This window comes from Balaenoptera acutorostrata, chromosome 9 (genome assembly GCF_949987535.1).
Source record: "Balaenoptera acutorostrata chromosome 9, mBalAcu1.1, whole genome shotgun sequence".
NCBI lineage: Eukaryota > Metazoa > Chordata > Mammalia > Artiodactyla > Balaenopteridae > Balaenoptera > Balaenoptera acutorostrata.
In genome coordinates, this window is record NC_080072.1 from 1,896,016 (window position 1) to 1,912,143 (window position 16,128).

Consider the following 16,128-nt stretch of genomic DNA (forward strand, 5'->3'; position numbering starts at 1 on the left):
CTCCAAGGACGATGGCCCCAGGCAGGACTTAACGGGGGGTCCAGCCTCTGCTCGCACACTCCAGAGACAGGAAGCTCTGTCACCCCCGCCCATGTGCCCTCTCCCACTTGCCCACCTCCACCCACGGTCCTCTGCAGCCACGCCAGGAGCAGCCCCTCAGAGAGGCCTCGGTTATCTGCAAGCATCCTGGGGTCTTGGGCCAGGGGCGGGGGCAGCAGGGGGGCAGAAGCTGGCCTCGCCACCCCTCGACTTCCTGCCTGCCCTTCTTCTGGGGTCCCCAGAGGCTCAGTTCCTGGTGTGCTGGCAAACAGACAGACGGGCGACCAACGTAACCCAGCTCCTGGGCGGGCAGCTGCGGTCTGAGGCCCCCGCCCAGTTGGAAACCACAATGGGAGGGGAGGGGAAGGAAGAGGAGGGGAGGGGAGAGCACAGGAGAGGAGAGGAGAGCAGAGGAGACCTCCATGGGGCCTTGGAGTCGAGTCAGGGTGGCCAAATGCCAGATGCTGGTCACCAGCCTCTTTGTCTTGGTAACAGGCAGGCTGGGCAGGGGCAGGAGGCGGGGGGGCGGGGGGGGAGGAGGGATGCTGAGCTGCGTTCCTGGACCTCCGGAACTGCGGTCCCCGCCCCGACCACACCAGCCCTGCAGCCCCGGTGGACATGCACCTGGGGTTCTGGCAGCGGAGTCCTGGCAGCAGAAGGATGCCCCGTGGGCAGTGCCTGTCCTGCCGGGCGGCACGGGCCCGAGAGAAGGCCTGAGGGCCTCGGGTGGCTGGTGAACCGGGCTCGGAGGGGCTTTCCCTGGGGGAGCGGGGCGGGGGCTGGCCTCCCGTTCTGGAAGGTGCTCTCGTGGCGGGGGGGGGGGGGGGGGGTGGGGGGGGGAGAGAGGCGGGCTGAGAAGGGCTGGGGTGGGTCCATTCCCTGCTCTGCAAATGGAATGATGCAAGGTTCCAGGCCCTTGGAGAAGATGGACAGCGGGTGTGCGTGTGGCAGGGGAGGGGGGATGTGAGTGTGGGTGTGTGTACTGGGTGTCTTGTGTGAGTGTGAGTGTACCTGTGTGTGCGGGGTGGGGGGTGTCTATGTCGGGGAGTGTCTGGGGCAAAGGTCTCCCTGAGACCACCCCCAGAAACACCCAGAGGCCCCGCAGCCGAGCCTGTCTCCTGTGAGATCCGGAAGCTGAGGAAGGCTGGCAGGGGGGACGGGTCAGTGCCCAGCCCTGCCCCACACGCTGGCTCTGCCCCACCCCCAGCTACTGGGCCTCGCTATGGCCACCACGGCAGTGCTCACCTACCTCGGGCCCCACTTTGCTGTCATCGGCCACGCGTCCTCAGAGAGGACCCCCTACGAAGTTTTGCACCTCTGGGGTAAGCGAGGCTCTGGGCGGGGCAGACACAGTCGGGGAGGGGCCTTCAGGAGCACAGGTGGCTGGGGAGGAGTCCCAGGCTGGCGTGAGGTCTCCCGAGTGGAGCCGGGCTGGGGCAGGCAGTGTGGTCAGAGGCAGAAAGGGCCACCTGGAAGTCCCAGCTCCACTGGGCAGAGCCTGGGGGCTGCCCAGGTCTCCCGCCCTGGGACCCTGGGACCAGCGTGGGCATGTCGGGTGGTATCCGGACCCTGTCCTCTGTGTCCAGGAACGGGTGCTCACCCATGATGAGGCCTTGAGCGTCACAGAGATGGCATCCTGTCCCCCCTTACCCTGCTCCCCGGGGGGCTTGGCCTCCGGAGAGAGCACTGGAGGCCGAGGAGGGCGGCTGTGGGGCAAGCCGAGGCTCAGGGGATTGGGGCTCGTGGTCCCAACCCCAGGCCTCCTGGTGGCCGCAGGCCCCATGTTTTTACCCTGAGCCCTGAACCCCAGACTCCCTAGAGCAGGAAGCCTGGGGCCGGGCCTGGACTGATAAGATTACAGCCACCTGTCAGTAGGGCCTGGGGGCAGGGATGTGGGTTCTAAGATAGCCCCGGGGATGGGGGGACAGGGCAGACAGGAAGCAAGGAGGGAGGGGCAGGGCCGCATGGAGGCGGGTGGGTGGTGGGAGGTGCACCCCTGCCTGACCAGACAAGGCCCATTCAGAGCTCCCCGAAGTCCAGCACCCCAAGTTGACTCTCAGGTTGGATTTCAGACCTTGGCTCTGTGCACATGGGACCCCTGCCTTGGGCACCCTGACACCCCTCTCTCTCCACTCTCAGCCTTCTCCGCAGGAATCATCCTGGCCGGGCTCCTGACCCTAGGGGCTGTGCTGAGTGCTGCAGCCACTGTGAGAGAGGCGGGGGGCCTCATGGCTGGGGTGAGTTCCCTGTGTCCCCAGCTCCCCCAGATGGGATCTGTAAGGGCTGTGAGCCCACGGCGCCTGCCTCTCCCCTGTGTCCCGACGGAAACCGAGGCTCCAGGGATGTGGGCCAGCCAGGGCCCCTCCACCCGGGACAGCCAGGACCCCCTCCACCAGGTACCTATCTCACCCCCATCATCCATGGGGGCCTTGAAAGGCAGAGCTGACCCTCCCAGGCCTGGGCACTGGTTCAAAGGCCCAGGCAGGGTCTGGTTCTGTGACACTGGAGTCTCTGCGTACGTGGTTTGGGTGAATTCCATCCCCTTACCAGGAGGCCAGGCCCAGTCGATCACCTGTAGGTCGGGACTGGGCAGTGGCCCCGAGGCGGCCTGCAGCCCGGGCTCCTCCTGAGCGGCACACCCTCCTTTGCAGCGACCAGTGGTGGGGTCTCCCCACCCCTCGCGGTCCCACAAGCCTCTGGCCTCGCCCCACAGCAGCGGCCCTTTGTTGCCCCCACACCTGTTCCTCCATGTGGCCCTATCGTGGTCCCCACCGCCTCTGACCTCGCCCCACAGCAGCGACCCTTTGTTGACCCCACACCTGTTCCTCCGTGTGGCCCTATCTTGGTCCCCACCGGCCTGTCCTGCTGTCCCACCTGCCAGCCCCGTCTCCCCAGGGACCACGGGCCTGCCCGCTCTGGGCTCAAGCCCCTCCTCTCACCTGAACTGGGGCCTCGGCTCCTGGCTGGTGCCCTGTGCTGTCACCTGATGCACACCACCCCCCAGAGCCTTCTCAGGCTCCCCGAGGCGCGTGAGACCAAGTCCAGCCTCCCTGTGCCTCCACGGGTCCCTCTGGCCCCCCACTTCCCTGCCCCCAGTCCTCTGTCCTGCAAACCCACCCCTCCCCTGGGAGTGGTTTGTGGGGCTGACCACCCCTGGGAGCTCATGCCGGGGCTATGTTTCCCCGGGTGGCCTCTGAGGCCGGCAACCCTGGGCTCCCTGAGGGCAGCCTTCTGGGTCCCCAGGGCTGGCGGGGCTCTCGGCCCAGCCTGTGTCAGCAAATGTTGGTGGAATGACTTCTGGGTTGTAAACATCTCCAAGGGCAGGGACAGAGTCACCTCCTGGAGCCGGGCCCCGGCCCTGGGTGTGCTTGGGGAGTAGAGGGGCATCCGGCAGCTCGAGCCCTAACCAGGACCCCGCAGGAGCGTGGGCAGGGCAGTGCAGCGTGGGCGCACTAAGACCCGGGCCTGTGCAGTCTGGCTGGGGGATGGGGGGAGGGAAGGAGGCCCCAATGGCAGCTGACCAGGCAGGTGCACTGTCCTCCCAAAGGGGAGCCCTGAGGCGTGGGGCTTGCCAGAAGGGCTCAGGGCTGGAGGTCAAGGCTGCTGGCGGGGCCAGACCCAGGGGTCCTGGAGAGGGCGGACCGGAGAGGCCAGCGCCGAAGCTACAGCATCGGCCACCAGGGGGCGCCATGGTGCTGGGCTCAGAGCCGAGGCGGGAAGATGCCAAAGGCTCCTGTTCCCAAGGTTCCTCGCTCGCCCGTTCTTGGCGCAGCCGGTCACCGCGGGCTTCCCCAGCTCCCGACCGCCCCAGCTCTGCACCCTGATCCGGGGGCAGGGGGCGGGGAGCACCAGGGTCTCGGTTCCGCATCCCTCCCCGTTACTTGGGTCGGGCCCCACGGCCGCCTGCCCGCTGCACCCCAACCTCCCGCCCTGGGCCCCCAGCCTGGATGGCAAGCCCAGCACGGCCCCGCGGGGTCTGGGAGACCTCACTCCCCTACTGCCCGGCTGAGCCACGGCCGTGTGTGTGCATCTCAGTGTGCGTGTTGTGTCTGGCATGTGTCTGGCGTGTGTGAGCCCACGTGGAGGGCCAGGGAGCGGAGATCTTTCCCATCCCAACGCTCCCCCGCCGCTTCCTGCCCCCCCCCCACCAGCCTCCTCCCGGACCAGCCTCACACACAGGAAATGAGAGGCTCGCAGGCTCAGAGCAGGGCTGGCAGCAGCGCCGAGGAAGCCATTTTGATTTATTTATGTGTTTTTGTTTAGAATCGGGAGAAAGAAATCGGTGGGGATTGGGCCCGGCCGCCCCCAGCGCCTCAGCCCCGCAGAGGGCCAGGGGAGCCGGGGCCCAGGACCCTCCGTGCAGGCAGGCTGGCCGGCGGGAGGGCAGGGAGAGGTGCTGGCTCTCCCGAGGAATGAGCCGGTTCCTGGAAAATGCTGGTCCCCTGAGCTGGCGCTGGGCCTCCAGCCTGCTAGGCAGTGCTGAGCGATGGCTTCCAGATGGGGAAGGCGGCCCTCGGCCAGCCCGGGGGGAAGGGGGGGGAGGAGGGAGAGCGAGGAGGAGGAGGCGGCGGCATCTCAGGGCTGTCCCGAGACTGAGGCCTTGCAGACCCCGGGCAGGCAGGAGGGAACATGGGGTGAAGGCCGGTGGACCGCCCACCCCTGAGAAGAGCCGGAGGTCCCCGTGCCTGCACTGAGTCTGGGCACTGGCGGGGTGACCCACTCTTTCCTGGAGCCTGGTGGGCACCCCCTACCCCCGTGCAGATGGCTTCTTCAACCCCATCCAGCCCGGGCAGTGTACGTGTCCATCTGCATCTGGGGTGTCCCTCCATTCCATTCCAGGTGCCACCCTGAGTGCGGCCCCTGGGTTGGGAGAGCCTGGCCGCAGCCTGCCCCCGGCCGCGGACAGTCCGGGGTGACTGAGGCGGGGCGGTGACACCAGGCCTCCGGACCCCCGGGCCGTGTGGTCAGCAGGCGGACTGACTGTCCAGGGCCCCAGAAGGAGCCTCGGCCCGAGACCCGCATCAGAGCGTCACCGGCGCACAGTGACAAGTCAGACTGTGGGTGGGGGGATGTCCCCAAGGCAGCACGTGGGCCAGCGTTCCTAGTCTGGGATGACCCTCTGAAACGACCCACAAAAGAGCTTTGGGGGCATGTGTGCATTTTGGGAGGAGGGGCCGTAAAGTTCATCAGCTTCACAACCCCCGTGAGAGACAGAGGCGCCACCAAAGCCCTGGGGCCCAGGGGGTGGCAGGAGGTGGGGACGGGGTCGGCTGGGCCACGGGGACAGAGCAGGGTGGGAAGAAGGGGTGGGGCTTCTCCGCAGGAGTCACCCCGTCTCGGGGTGTCCCCCTGGCCACGCTCTCGGCCGGAACGCTGGCTCTGAACCCCCAGGAGGCATGTTTCGGAAAACAAAACCAAACCAGCAGTCCCTTCTCCAAAAGGCCCTCCCTGTCCAAGGGGAGCCGGCAGCCCCTGAGCCACCCCTCCTGCCCAGACTTAAAAGGGGTTCGTTTCTTCTCCGGGATCCGGATCTCAGGCTCGGGAAGGCCCTGCCTGGCCCTTCCGGGGTCAGTGCCCTGCCCAGGGTCAGTGCCCTTCCCGGCAGCAGCCGCAGAGGGCAGGGGTCTCCCTGATCCCAGGTACTGCCTGCCTGCGTCCCTGGGGCAGGGGCTGTGGCACTGCTATCAAGGCCCTCGGGAGCCAAAACCAGCAATAGGGGGTCTCCCGAGAAGGGCCAAAAGAAGGGATGGGGACCAGTGTGCCCGCCGCCCAAGGTCTCCCCCTTGGGCAGTGGGGAGCCGCCAGGCCACCACCACGGCGCCCGGACTAACGGTCCTCCTCTGCCCCAGGCCTTCCTGTGCTTTGCCCTGGTGTTCTGCGCCCTGGTGCAGGTGGCCTTCTGGAGGTTCCACAACCCCACGCAGGTGAGCGCCCCAGCCCGCCCCCATCCTGCAGGGGAGGGTCCCTCAGGTATGAGAAAGTCGGTTCCGTGTTTCCTCTTACCTGCCGGTCACCAGGGGAGACAGGGTGGGTGTGGAGGGACCACTGTGGGGACATTCTCTGCTTGGGGGTGAGGTGGGGATGCAGAGACCAGAGGGCCGGTCCTCTCCTGGGCTGGGGACAGCGGATCCCCAGAGAAGGAGGGGAAGCAGGTACAGGTCTCGGACACCCCCTTCTCACTAAGGCCCCCTGGGCCCAGAAGATGGGACCTGGGGGGTTGGAGGGAGGCCCCCCAGCTGGCCTGAGGGATTGATTAGTGGGGTCGGTTCCAGAAGATGCACTGGGGGCTGCTCTCAGGACGGGGGTCGGGCCAGGCAGGGAGAGGCTTGTCCGGGCGTGGGCGCTGCAGGACAGTGGAGGGGATGGCCAGGCCTCATCCGCAGAACGACAGCGGTGCTGCAGTCCCGGACTCGGGCTGCCTGGAGGTGGCACTGTCCAGGTGACCCTACTCTTTCCATGTTCACTGTGGGCTTTTCCCAGGGACGTGCATGTCGGTGGTGACCGTGGTAATGGTGGGTGTGGGTCCTCATAGCAGGGGGCTCCTTTGTTTCTTCCTTCCTTCATCCGTTCATCCATCCCTCTGTCCTCTGGGTGCCGCTGGTTCAGCGGGGCTCCGGGGCAGCTCAGGGCTGGGAGGCAGGGAGGCCCCAGCTCCGGGATAACACGGTCACGCAGGGCCCCGGCCCCCAGAGAGCAGGGCTCGAAGACTGCAGGCCACGGGTCTCGGGTGGGCGCTGACCCCAGGGAGCAGGGCAGGACCACAGCTTGGGAGGGACCGCTCCCAAGGGACACAGGGGGCTGGGGCAGCCTGGCCCTCCAGAAATTCTGTCTGAACTCTGGGTCCTGAGAGGGAGCTGAGAGCCTGCCTGGGAAATGGGGCTGGCCAAGTTCATGAGCAGAGCTGACCCCTCCCAGACCAGGGCTGGGGGTCAAGGCCAGACCCCCTCTGGCCGGGCAGAGGAAATGGGTGCCCAAGAGGCTCAGGGAGAGGGGCAGTGACCCCGGACGGGCCCACGTGTAGGGCCCGGGGACTAGTGGGGGCCAGGAGGGTCCAGAGTTGGCTGAGGAGGGGACACCGGTGGCTCCAGTTGGCCAGTACCAGGCCAGGGCACAGAGCAAGGCTGGCCAACGCCACTGCCCTCCAGCATCCTGTGCCCACGGCCCCCCGACAGGATCAGACTTCTCTCTGCAGCTGAGCTGCGAGCCTGCAGGGCAGCCCCCGGGGCGCCCTTCCCAAAGGGCCCTCTCGCCACCCCACACCGCCCCCCCCCCCGCGTCTGCTTCTCAGCATCTGCCCCAGGCCTCAGGCCCCTGCTGCTCCCCGGCTGAGAGGCCACAGCCTGCAGAGGGGCCGGGAAGCAGCCTCCCCCCGTCCGCAGCAATGGACACGACCCAGGCAGCAGAACTCAGGCCCCAGCCTTCACCTGTGAGGGCCCAGCCCCAGGCGAGACCCCGAGGCAGCCTCCCAAGAAGCTGCGGGGCCAGCGGGCAGGGCCACAGAGAGGGACAGGAGAGTCCCGCCCCACAGGCCCCAGCCAGCTGGACTCTCTGAGACCCGATCAATCCTTTCTCCTCTCACTGGGACTCAGTTTCCCCATGCACTCTGTAAGGACCAGCCCAGGGAAACCAAAGCCAGTCCAGCTGGAGTATACCCGGTTTCTGGGCAAAACCCTGTGCAAGCAGGTGACCGGCAATGATTTTTTGCCTGTATATCGGGAGTCCCAGCGGCCCCGACCTCCTTGTTGCCCAGGCCTCCCCAGATGTTCACGCAAGACACAGAGAACAGCCAGGTTGGAGGCCGAGCTCGTGCTGTGTGCTTTTAGGTGTGTGATTACCCACTCTGGTCTTACCTGCAGTAATGGGCCTAGTTTCTCCCCCCTGCCCTCTGCCCGCCCTAGTGCTCCTTGGAGTTGATGAGGCCGTCACCAGACCTTCCAGGGTAGTGGCCATCCCCTTGGTCTGCAGATGGAGGGACTCAGGCCCACGGGGGTCGGGGGGAGGGCAAGATCACCCTGGCAGAGGCAGGGCAGGAAGGGTCCACCATCCAGGGCTCTTCGCCCTGACTCAATGCCTTTTTACCCTTCCCTGCCCAAGGGTCACCCCAAACTGTTCACCACCACCTTGGCATCATCTGGGGTCACCCAGATGGAATGCCAGATGGAAAAAGGGCATTTCCTCTGGCTCTGGAGGGGTCGGAGCCTGGCAAGGCAGCCTCGGTTCTCGGTGACCAGGGAGCGCTGGGCCCGGCTGGTGTTTTGGCCTCACATTTCCCATCCACCGAGAAGCCCGTGCTAGGTCTGGGTCACCTCGTGGGTGGTCCCAGCCAAGACAGCTGCCAGGGTGCCCTGGGTCCCCCGTGCAGCTCTCCTGGGGGGCGGCTGCAGCCCATCTTTTCTGCTCTGACACTGTGTGTTTACAGCTCTGAGCCCAGGATTTGCACTTCTGCAGGGGAGGGGCCATGCAGGGGCCACAGGCCATCATCTGGCTGGGGTCCCCGCTCCGGGAAGGGGAGGGGGCAAAAGCGGATGGCTCCCAGCTGGGCCTCTTCCCTGTCCCAACCCCTGCCGCCATCCGCGACAGAAATCTTCCTGTCTGGTCCGCGCTCCAGCTGGCCTTCAGGGTCCAGCTCTCAGGGTCCTGCCTGACCCCAGTCGGGGTTGGGGCTTCCTCCGTGTCCGGGCCCACGTGGGCCCAGAGGAGGCCTGGGTGGGGCAGCTCTGGCTTCAAAGCCTGGGGTCAGCCTCTCACCCAGTGCCCTGGGGATCAGGTAGCCTTCCTGGGCCTCGGTTTCCTCATCTGTGAAAGGAGCAGGAGAACCCCGATGAGGGGCTGCTGAGTGGTGGGAATGAACCAGTGGGACCCACCTGCACCCCCTGAGCCCGGGTCTGTCCTCCATCACTGGGGCCAGTGCAGAGCCGGGCGCTGGCCAGGGCATGGGCCCCAAAGAGCAGGGGCGGGACGAGCCACCCGTCCTGTGCCCCCCAACCCGGGAACCTAGGCAGGTGCCTTGGCATCAGGGCCAACCTGGGCCAGACAGATTCCAGCCCTGCTCCTTCCTTCCACGAGGTCCTCCTGGAGGCCCAGGGAGCAGAGAAGCACAAAGGGCCAAGCTATTTGCTCCGGGGGATCTGTTCACCCCCATTTCTCCCCCTGCACCTCCCCTGAGTGACCTACTAAGATATCCTGAAACACGGGGTCAAGATGGCCCATCTAGGGCAACCCTACAAATGGGAAACCTGAGGACAAGGAGAGGACAGGGACCGGCCACGACTTCTGGTGGCCCAGAAGCCAGGCCGCAGACCCTGGTGCGGGGGGGGGGGGCACCCTCCCCGCTTCCCCCGCCACTCCCTCCCCCCACCCCGGGCGCTCACTCCCTCAGGGCCCTGGTAGGCGCCCTGAAGCTGGGAGGGCCGGCAATGCAGGGACTCGGTGGTCGTGCTATGAATACAGAGCATGAGGGCTGTTAATTACGTTCCTGCGGGAGCCTGAGAGACGCTCTGCCACAGCGCGCTGTCCCCAGACGGGCTGCGGGGCAATGAATTGCCCGGCTCCACTGAATAATTCATGCCCGGAGTAAGTACAGCAGTGCCGGGAGCCCCAGAGGAAGGCTGTCTGTCCGCTGGCTCCCAGGTCTGGGCCCCGCCCCTCGAGGCCACTCCCCTCCCCCATAGTCCAGCGGCCACCAGAACCAGCCCTGGGGCACAAGGCCCTGGTCTGCAGACCACCTGCAGCTCCCACGGGCCACCCCCTCCCCAGCTACTCCCCCCCGCCCCCCCCCCGCAGGTTTAGCAGACAATGGGGAGGCAGAGGTCGATGGCAGGGTGGGGAGCTGGGCTGGCGGGGACGCCCCAGGCACCTGGTTTGTATTCAGCAGCCCAGGAACCCCCGTCCTGAGGGGTGCCCCCTGGAGCCCTGGAAGATGGGGCTTAAAGATCGGGGCACCCTGGCAGGGAGCACCCAGGTATCAGGGCCCAAGGGCCTTTGAGACCTCCCATCCCACCCCCAGTTTTCTCCTGGAGAAACACAGCCCCTGAACCTGGTGACGGGGGCGGGGCAGACAGTAGAGCACCACCCAGGCCTCGGGAGAGTCAGCCTGGCCCCCTGATGCCAGGCCCAGGGGTCTTGGGCAGGGGCGTGGTTTGCCAGATCTGCTTCTTCAGCTGAAGGAGAAACTCGCGCCCCACTGCGGGGGTCACGGGGAGAGACACGCAGCTCAGCCACCAGCGGGTCTCTTCCTCCCGCTCATGTTTCAGCAACAACACCTCCAGAGGGGACGGGGTCTCCCTGGGCCCTCGTGGGCGTTGGGGGTGGTGGTCTGAGCTGGCCTCCTTGTCCCGGCCTCCTGCACCACAGACCCCAGGCCCGCTCTGCTAGCCCCCCAGGCCTCACCAGGACCCCCTCCCACAAGGACACAGTACAGCCTGGCAGGTCTGCACCCCCACGTCACTTGAGGAAACGAAGGCCAAGAGAGGGCCCCTAGCCAGGCCTCCTGCAGTGGTGGCCGGCCTGGCGCCTGGCCCCCAGCCCAGGACGCTGCCCACCTCCCACTGGGTGGGGAACAAAGCAGCTGGCTGACTCTGGGGGCAAGGTCTCAGCCGGGAGGGTTAATGAGCCCTGGAGCGATGTTCAGGGTGGAAACTGGTCTGGTTCCTACTGGACAGCACTGGGCGAGACCGCCCCCTGCCCACCTGCCCCCAAGTCCTCCAGGCTGGGAGTGGGGAAGCCACCCTTCCTTTCTGGAGGGTGGGGGTGAGTGGCCAGAGCAGGGCACCCCTGAGCGCCTGTCAGCCTGTCCCTGCTGTTAGCACAGCATGGGGATGGGAAGGGAAGGGAGGCAGGGCACAGGGTCTCTGAGGTGGGAAAAGAGGCATCAGAGGGCAAGGGAGCTCAGAGACCTTGCCCATGCCAGAGTCCAGCGACCCCAGTGCAGTCACAGAAGCCTTCCTGGAGGAGGCAAGATTCCAGTTTGTCTCTGATGAAATCACTTGGCAAGGGGAGGGCATTTCGGTCTGGGGGCAGCATGAGCAAAGGCACAGAAGGGGATGCTTGGCTGGGCAGAGGCAATGAGGTCTGGGTGAGGTGTGAAGGCAGAGCCGGCCGGGCCCCTGTTGCTACCCTCCTTCTCCTTCGTCTGCCCCCAAGGGGCCTCGTCTGCCCCGGGTGCCCTTGACCAGCTCTGGGTAGCTGCCTGGGCTTTTTAGAACCTACCGATGGTTCTGGGCAAAGACCTGGGAGCATCACCGGGGAGCTGAGCTCCTGGCACGAGGCCACTCCTGGCCGTCTCCCCCCAGGGCCCACCGTTGGCTTTCCCTCTCCACTGCCTGTTTCCAGATCAACAGAAGCAGGTGGACACTTCGGCCAGGGCCTCCTTCCACTGTAAGACAAGAGCTGGGGTCGGGTGGCCAAGCTCGGGCCTCTGGTTTATCCTGCAGGACCCCCCAGGGGCAGGAGTGGCATTAACGGCCATTCCTGGGGGGAGGTCCCCACAACTGAAGTATGGGGACCCCTGTGACCGGCCACCCAGGGGACCCAGTCTTCGCTTCCAGGGAGCTCTGCCCGGTGGAAGGAGAAGGAGGGGGCCAGTTGGACATCACTCAGCACCCGAGGGCCAGGCCCCGCCTTCGGGGGGCTCCGTCGGGGGAGGGGCTTCACCAGCACAGGGGCCTTCCCGTGATGCTCTCGGTACAGGTGGAGGACGCCGTGTTGGACGCCTACGATCAGGTGTACGAGCAGGCGGTGAAGAGCTCGTCGGGAATGTGGCGGCAGGAGCTGGTGGCCATCCAGGACATGGTGAGCATGGTGGGGGAGGCCCCCTCCCTGGGCAGCCCTGGACTGGTCAGCCTCCCCAGGCGGAAGTGATCTAGAAAATGGGCAGAGGTAGCCCCCCAGAGCCAGCCGGCTGGGGCCAGGTGCTGAGCAGGAGGTCCCAGGACACAGGTTATCAGCGCCCTTGGGGGGAGGGGGCGGGGACAGAGAGCTCCAGTCCTCCGTCTGCCCTGGAAGGGCCAGCTACTTCCAGAATTTGCGGGGCCCAGAGCAGAATGCAAGACCCCTTGTCCAAAAGTGATGAACAATTGCAGGATGGCGACGGCACAGCATTCGGTGGGGCCCCGGTGACCGCTGGCCAGGCTGCCCGGAACCTGGCAGCCCCTGCGGAGTCAGCCGCCTCGCCCTGAGCCCCGGTCCTGGCCTCTGGGGTGGAGGGGGGGGGGTGCCCTTCGTGCCTCAGTTTCCCCATCTGTCCGACAGGGATCCTGGGGTTCTCAGAGTGAACCGCCTCCCTCTTCTGTCCCTGCAGTTTCAGTGCTGTGGTAAGAGCCCCCCCCTCGGCCTCCCGGAGGGCTCGGAGGCTGACCTGTGTCGGGGGCAGGAGGCCGCCAGACAGGTGAGGGGGAAGGGCCTGCAGAGACCCCGGGGGGCTCAGCCCCAGAGCAGGGCCACTCCCACGCCTCGACCCTGGGGGCTGCACCGGGCTGGGGGGACATGACCGACGCGGGCCCGGGTCCTCTCCAGGCCCCAATCACTCCCTCACCCCTTCACACAGTTCCCAGCTTGGGGGCTCCCCGTGGCCAGGCACAGTGTCAGGCACTGAGACCGCCCCCCATCGGAAGCCTCTAGAAGGGCGGGGGGGCGGGGGGGCAGCTCTGCCAGCGTTGGGCTGGGGGCAGGTGTTCGAGGGCCCCTGAAGGCCAGAAGGGCGTTTCCAGAGGGTCAGCCTAGGCCGGAGTCTGGCCACGAGGGCTTCAGTGACGGAGAGACAGAGGCAGGGACGCTCTTCTTCCGGACAACGGTGGCCTCCCCCCTCCCCCCACCCCGCCTCCTCGGCTCCCCTCCCCCCACCCCGCCTCCTCGGCTCCCCTCCCCCACTGTCCGGGAAGCAAACACCCCTATCTCTGGCAAGAGGCTCCTGGCCACCCTCCAAGAAACGGACAGGAGGATGCGAATGGCTGGAGGCCCAGCCAGGGACAGAGCCAGCACAGCGCCCTGGGCTCTCGCGCTGGGAGGGGCGAGGACAGAGGAGGGCCCTGCATGCAGGGAAGGGGGGCGTCGGGAGGCCTGTTCACGCCACCCAGGGAGAGGCCTCAGGTCCCCGTCTGCAAAGTGGGAGCAAAGTCTGGTTTCTTGTACCTTCTGGGGTGGTGGGGGCCACGGGGAGACTGTAAAGGCCTTGTGGGTGGGGACACCTGGGGGAGGGGGCGGGAGGGCGGGGACGTTGTCCTAGATGGTGGTCTGACCCCGGGCTGCCTTCCAAGAGGAAGTGGGACCACGCTGGGGGACCAGACCCGATCAAGGGAATTCATGGACAGATGCACGGACAGTCAGACACCAAGCCGGCCTCCTTTCCCCCACCCCGGCATCCCAGCCTTCACAACCGAACCCTGCATGTCCCACTGCACATCCTTCCCCAGCGTGCCCCCAAATGCCAAGTCCTTCCCCAAAACCAAATGCCACCATCAGAGTGGTTCGGAGTTGAGACCGTCACCTCCCGTTTCCTTGGAGACAGAGAGCCTCTGTGGATGCCACGTGCTGGAGAGGCCGTGGAAGTTCAGGACGGAGCCAGGACAGCCCGGGGACCCCCACGCCCCACCCTGTTAGCCAGTGTCCTCTCCTCACCCAGGCTCTGTGTCCCACCCTGGATGGGGTTTGGGGGGGCCCAACACAGGCAGCTCAGGGGACGCCCAGAGGAAGGCACCCACTGGACCCCGGGGGCCCCACGGTCCCCGCAGAGGTGGGCTCCACCCTGCCTGTTTTTGCCTGTTTTCAACGCCATCCCCGAGCTCGGGGCGGTCTTCCCTGGGATGTACCGCACCCCGACTTTCCGTCTCCCTAGCGTGTGTCCTAGGCGGGCGCTGCAGCTCCATGCCTTGGCGGAGGCGCCTTGGCCTGGGCTGGGAGGGGCGCTCAGGGGCCCACGCGTGCTGCCCTCTGCGCAGGGCTGCCTGCAGGGGATCAGGAGCTTCCTGAGGTTGCACAGGAACGTCGTCTCCGCCCTGATCAGCCTCGGCCTCGCCTCCACGGTACCCTCTCCCCCCCACCCCTGCCCCTCCCCCACCTGCCTTGCGCCCCACCCCCCTCAGATGGAAGGGCAGGGCTGGGCAGCCCCAGGTCCGATCGCGGGTCTTGGGGACCAGCAAGGCTTGCCCTGCGCAGGGAGCAGGGAGGAGCGGGCCTGCGGGGTGACAGGGCCTCCCTGATTCCCTTCCCTAGACGGCTGGGAACCCTGCACAGCCCAGTGACCTCCTCGGGGGGCGATGAGCCCCTCTCCTGGAGCTGCTGGTGCAGGTGCCCCCACCTCCCCCCAGGTGTACGCGACGCTGCTCAGTGCCTTCCTCTGGTCTGCCATCCGCTCGGGCAAATACACCCTGAGCCCAAGGTAGGCCCGCCCGGCCCTCCCCACCTCCCCAGAGGGGTCCTACAGCCCTGCAGCTGGAGGCGGGCAGGCAGAGAGCACACGCCCCCCCCCCCCCCACCCGCTCCCAAGATCTCTGCCTCTGCCCAGCGAGTGGGACCCCTGGACCACGGGCCAGGCCAATTCTCCAGAGGAGGTGCTTTGGGGGAGGCTGGGCCCACTGAGGGAGGGGCAGCTTGCACTCCACCCTGCGGCCCCCATCCTGGCCGAGACCTGGCCTCACAGCCGCCAACTCCACCGACATCGAGAGACGGTGCTTCTGGGGCCCCCGGCCAGGACCTCCCATGAGCAAGGAGCAGGGAGGACCCGGTCCCAGCAGCCGAGCAGCACCCACCACCCCTCAGCGCTCACAGCGTCCCTGCCCGCCACCTCCTCCACTCCCTGACCCAGCCACTCCGCCCTGGCCACCTGGGTGCCCTCCCTGCCCAGGCATCCCGCCTGGCCCCTCTGCATCCTCCAACGACCTCACGGTCCCTCTGCCCCTCAGGGCCCGTGGCTGCCAGCCCCAGGAGCCCTGCTTCTACAGACGCTGCCAGGAGGGGCCCGCCCCTCACCACCTGTCTGAAGCAGATGCTCTCAGGGGCCGTCGGGGTCCAAGCAGTTGCTCGGGTCACCCTCCGCTGCTCCAGGACACCCACCCACTGCTCCAGGACACCCACCCGCCTACACACAGGAGCAACAGAGACGCTCCGGCCTCGGCCCGCACTCGTTCCTTACCAGGACGGGATGAGCTATTTTCCTCCACATGGTGGTGGGATGGGGAGGGAGGGGACCCCACCAGACAAGCAGCCTCCATGTAAGCAGACGGGGGACCAGGGGTCATTTGCAGACTCTGGGAACAGGCTGGGAGGTGAGTCAGGACAGAGGAAGCAGAGGGTAACTTGGCTGGGCTCTGCTTTGAGTCTCACAGGGTCAAACCCAGGGGTGGGCTGGGCTGGGCTTGGCTCCGCCCGCAGGCTCTGGGGAGGACCCACTCCAGGCTGGGTCAGGCTGTTGCCAGAGTTCGGTTCTGTGCGGCTGTAGGACTGACGTCCCTTCCTTGCCCGCTGTCTGCAGGGCCGCTGTGCTCCCCGAGACCCCTTCCCCTCCATCCTCAAGTCAGCACAGCAGGTGGGCTCCAGCTCCTGCTGGGAATTCCTCTGACCCTCCCCAAGGCTGGAGGACAGTCTGCTTTCAAAGGCTCACGTGTATAGATGAGGGCCACCCGGGTAAACTTCCTGCCATACAGAGAAATCACATTTGTAGTGATACTGTGTTCATGGGTTCTGGGGAATACATTTGAGAAATCCCGCCTGCCACGGCCTCTCCCCGTGGCCATCCAACTACCCGGCTGGTGAGTTCTCTCTAAGGAACCCTCCCTGACGATTTGCATCCTTGGCTCAAAACCAAAGTCCTGGGTGGGACGCCAGACTGGCCCAGCCTAGGCCGAGGCCCCAGCGTAACTGACAAGGGAGAAGGGACTGTGGGGCCCTTTTAACTTCTATAGAGGGAGCTCAGCCCTGCCCCCGCCAAAACCAACAAAGTCCGGTGCGTCCCCAGTAAGAAGCAGCCCTCTGTGATGGGCAACCAAAAAGGGACAAAGTGACCAACGCCTGCTGCAGTCCAGCCCTTGTGTTTCCAATCACACACACACACACACACACACACACACACACTCTCTTCCCACACTTACACCTCCA

At 66.4% G+C, this 16,128-nt stretch overlaps 1 protein-coding gene across 1 annotated transcript in view; it reads left to right on the top strand.

The window, feature by feature from the left end:
• Window positions 1-432: 432 nt before the first annotated feature.
• TSPAN32 (tetraspanin 32) overlaps window positions 433-16,128 on the top strand; it is a 45,564-nt gene continuing 29,868 nt past the window's right edge. Inside the window, exons 1-10 of the mRNA XM_028163605.2 lie at window positions 433-527; window positions 1,247-1,361; window positions 2,179-2,276; window positions 5,889-5,963; window positions 11,728-11,829; window positions 12,338-12,424; window positions 13,974-14,057; window positions 14,343-14,413; window positions 14,937-15,147; window positions 15,506-15,559. Of these exons, the coding sequence (XP_028019406.2) occupies window positions 462-527; window positions 1,247-1,361; window positions 2,179-2,276; window positions 5,889-5,963; window positions 11,728-11,829; window positions 12,338-12,424; window positions 13,974-14,057; window positions 14,343-14,413; window positions 14,937-15,147; window positions 15,506-15,559 (963 nt within the window). The 5' untranslated portion in view covers window positions 433-461. The remainder of the gene's footprint in view (window positions 528-1,246; window positions 1,362-2,178; window positions 2,277-5,888; window positions 5,964-11,727; window positions 11,830-12,337; window positions 12,425-13,973; window positions 14,058-14,342; window positions 14,414-14,936; window positions 15,148-15,505; window positions 15,560-16,128) is intronic.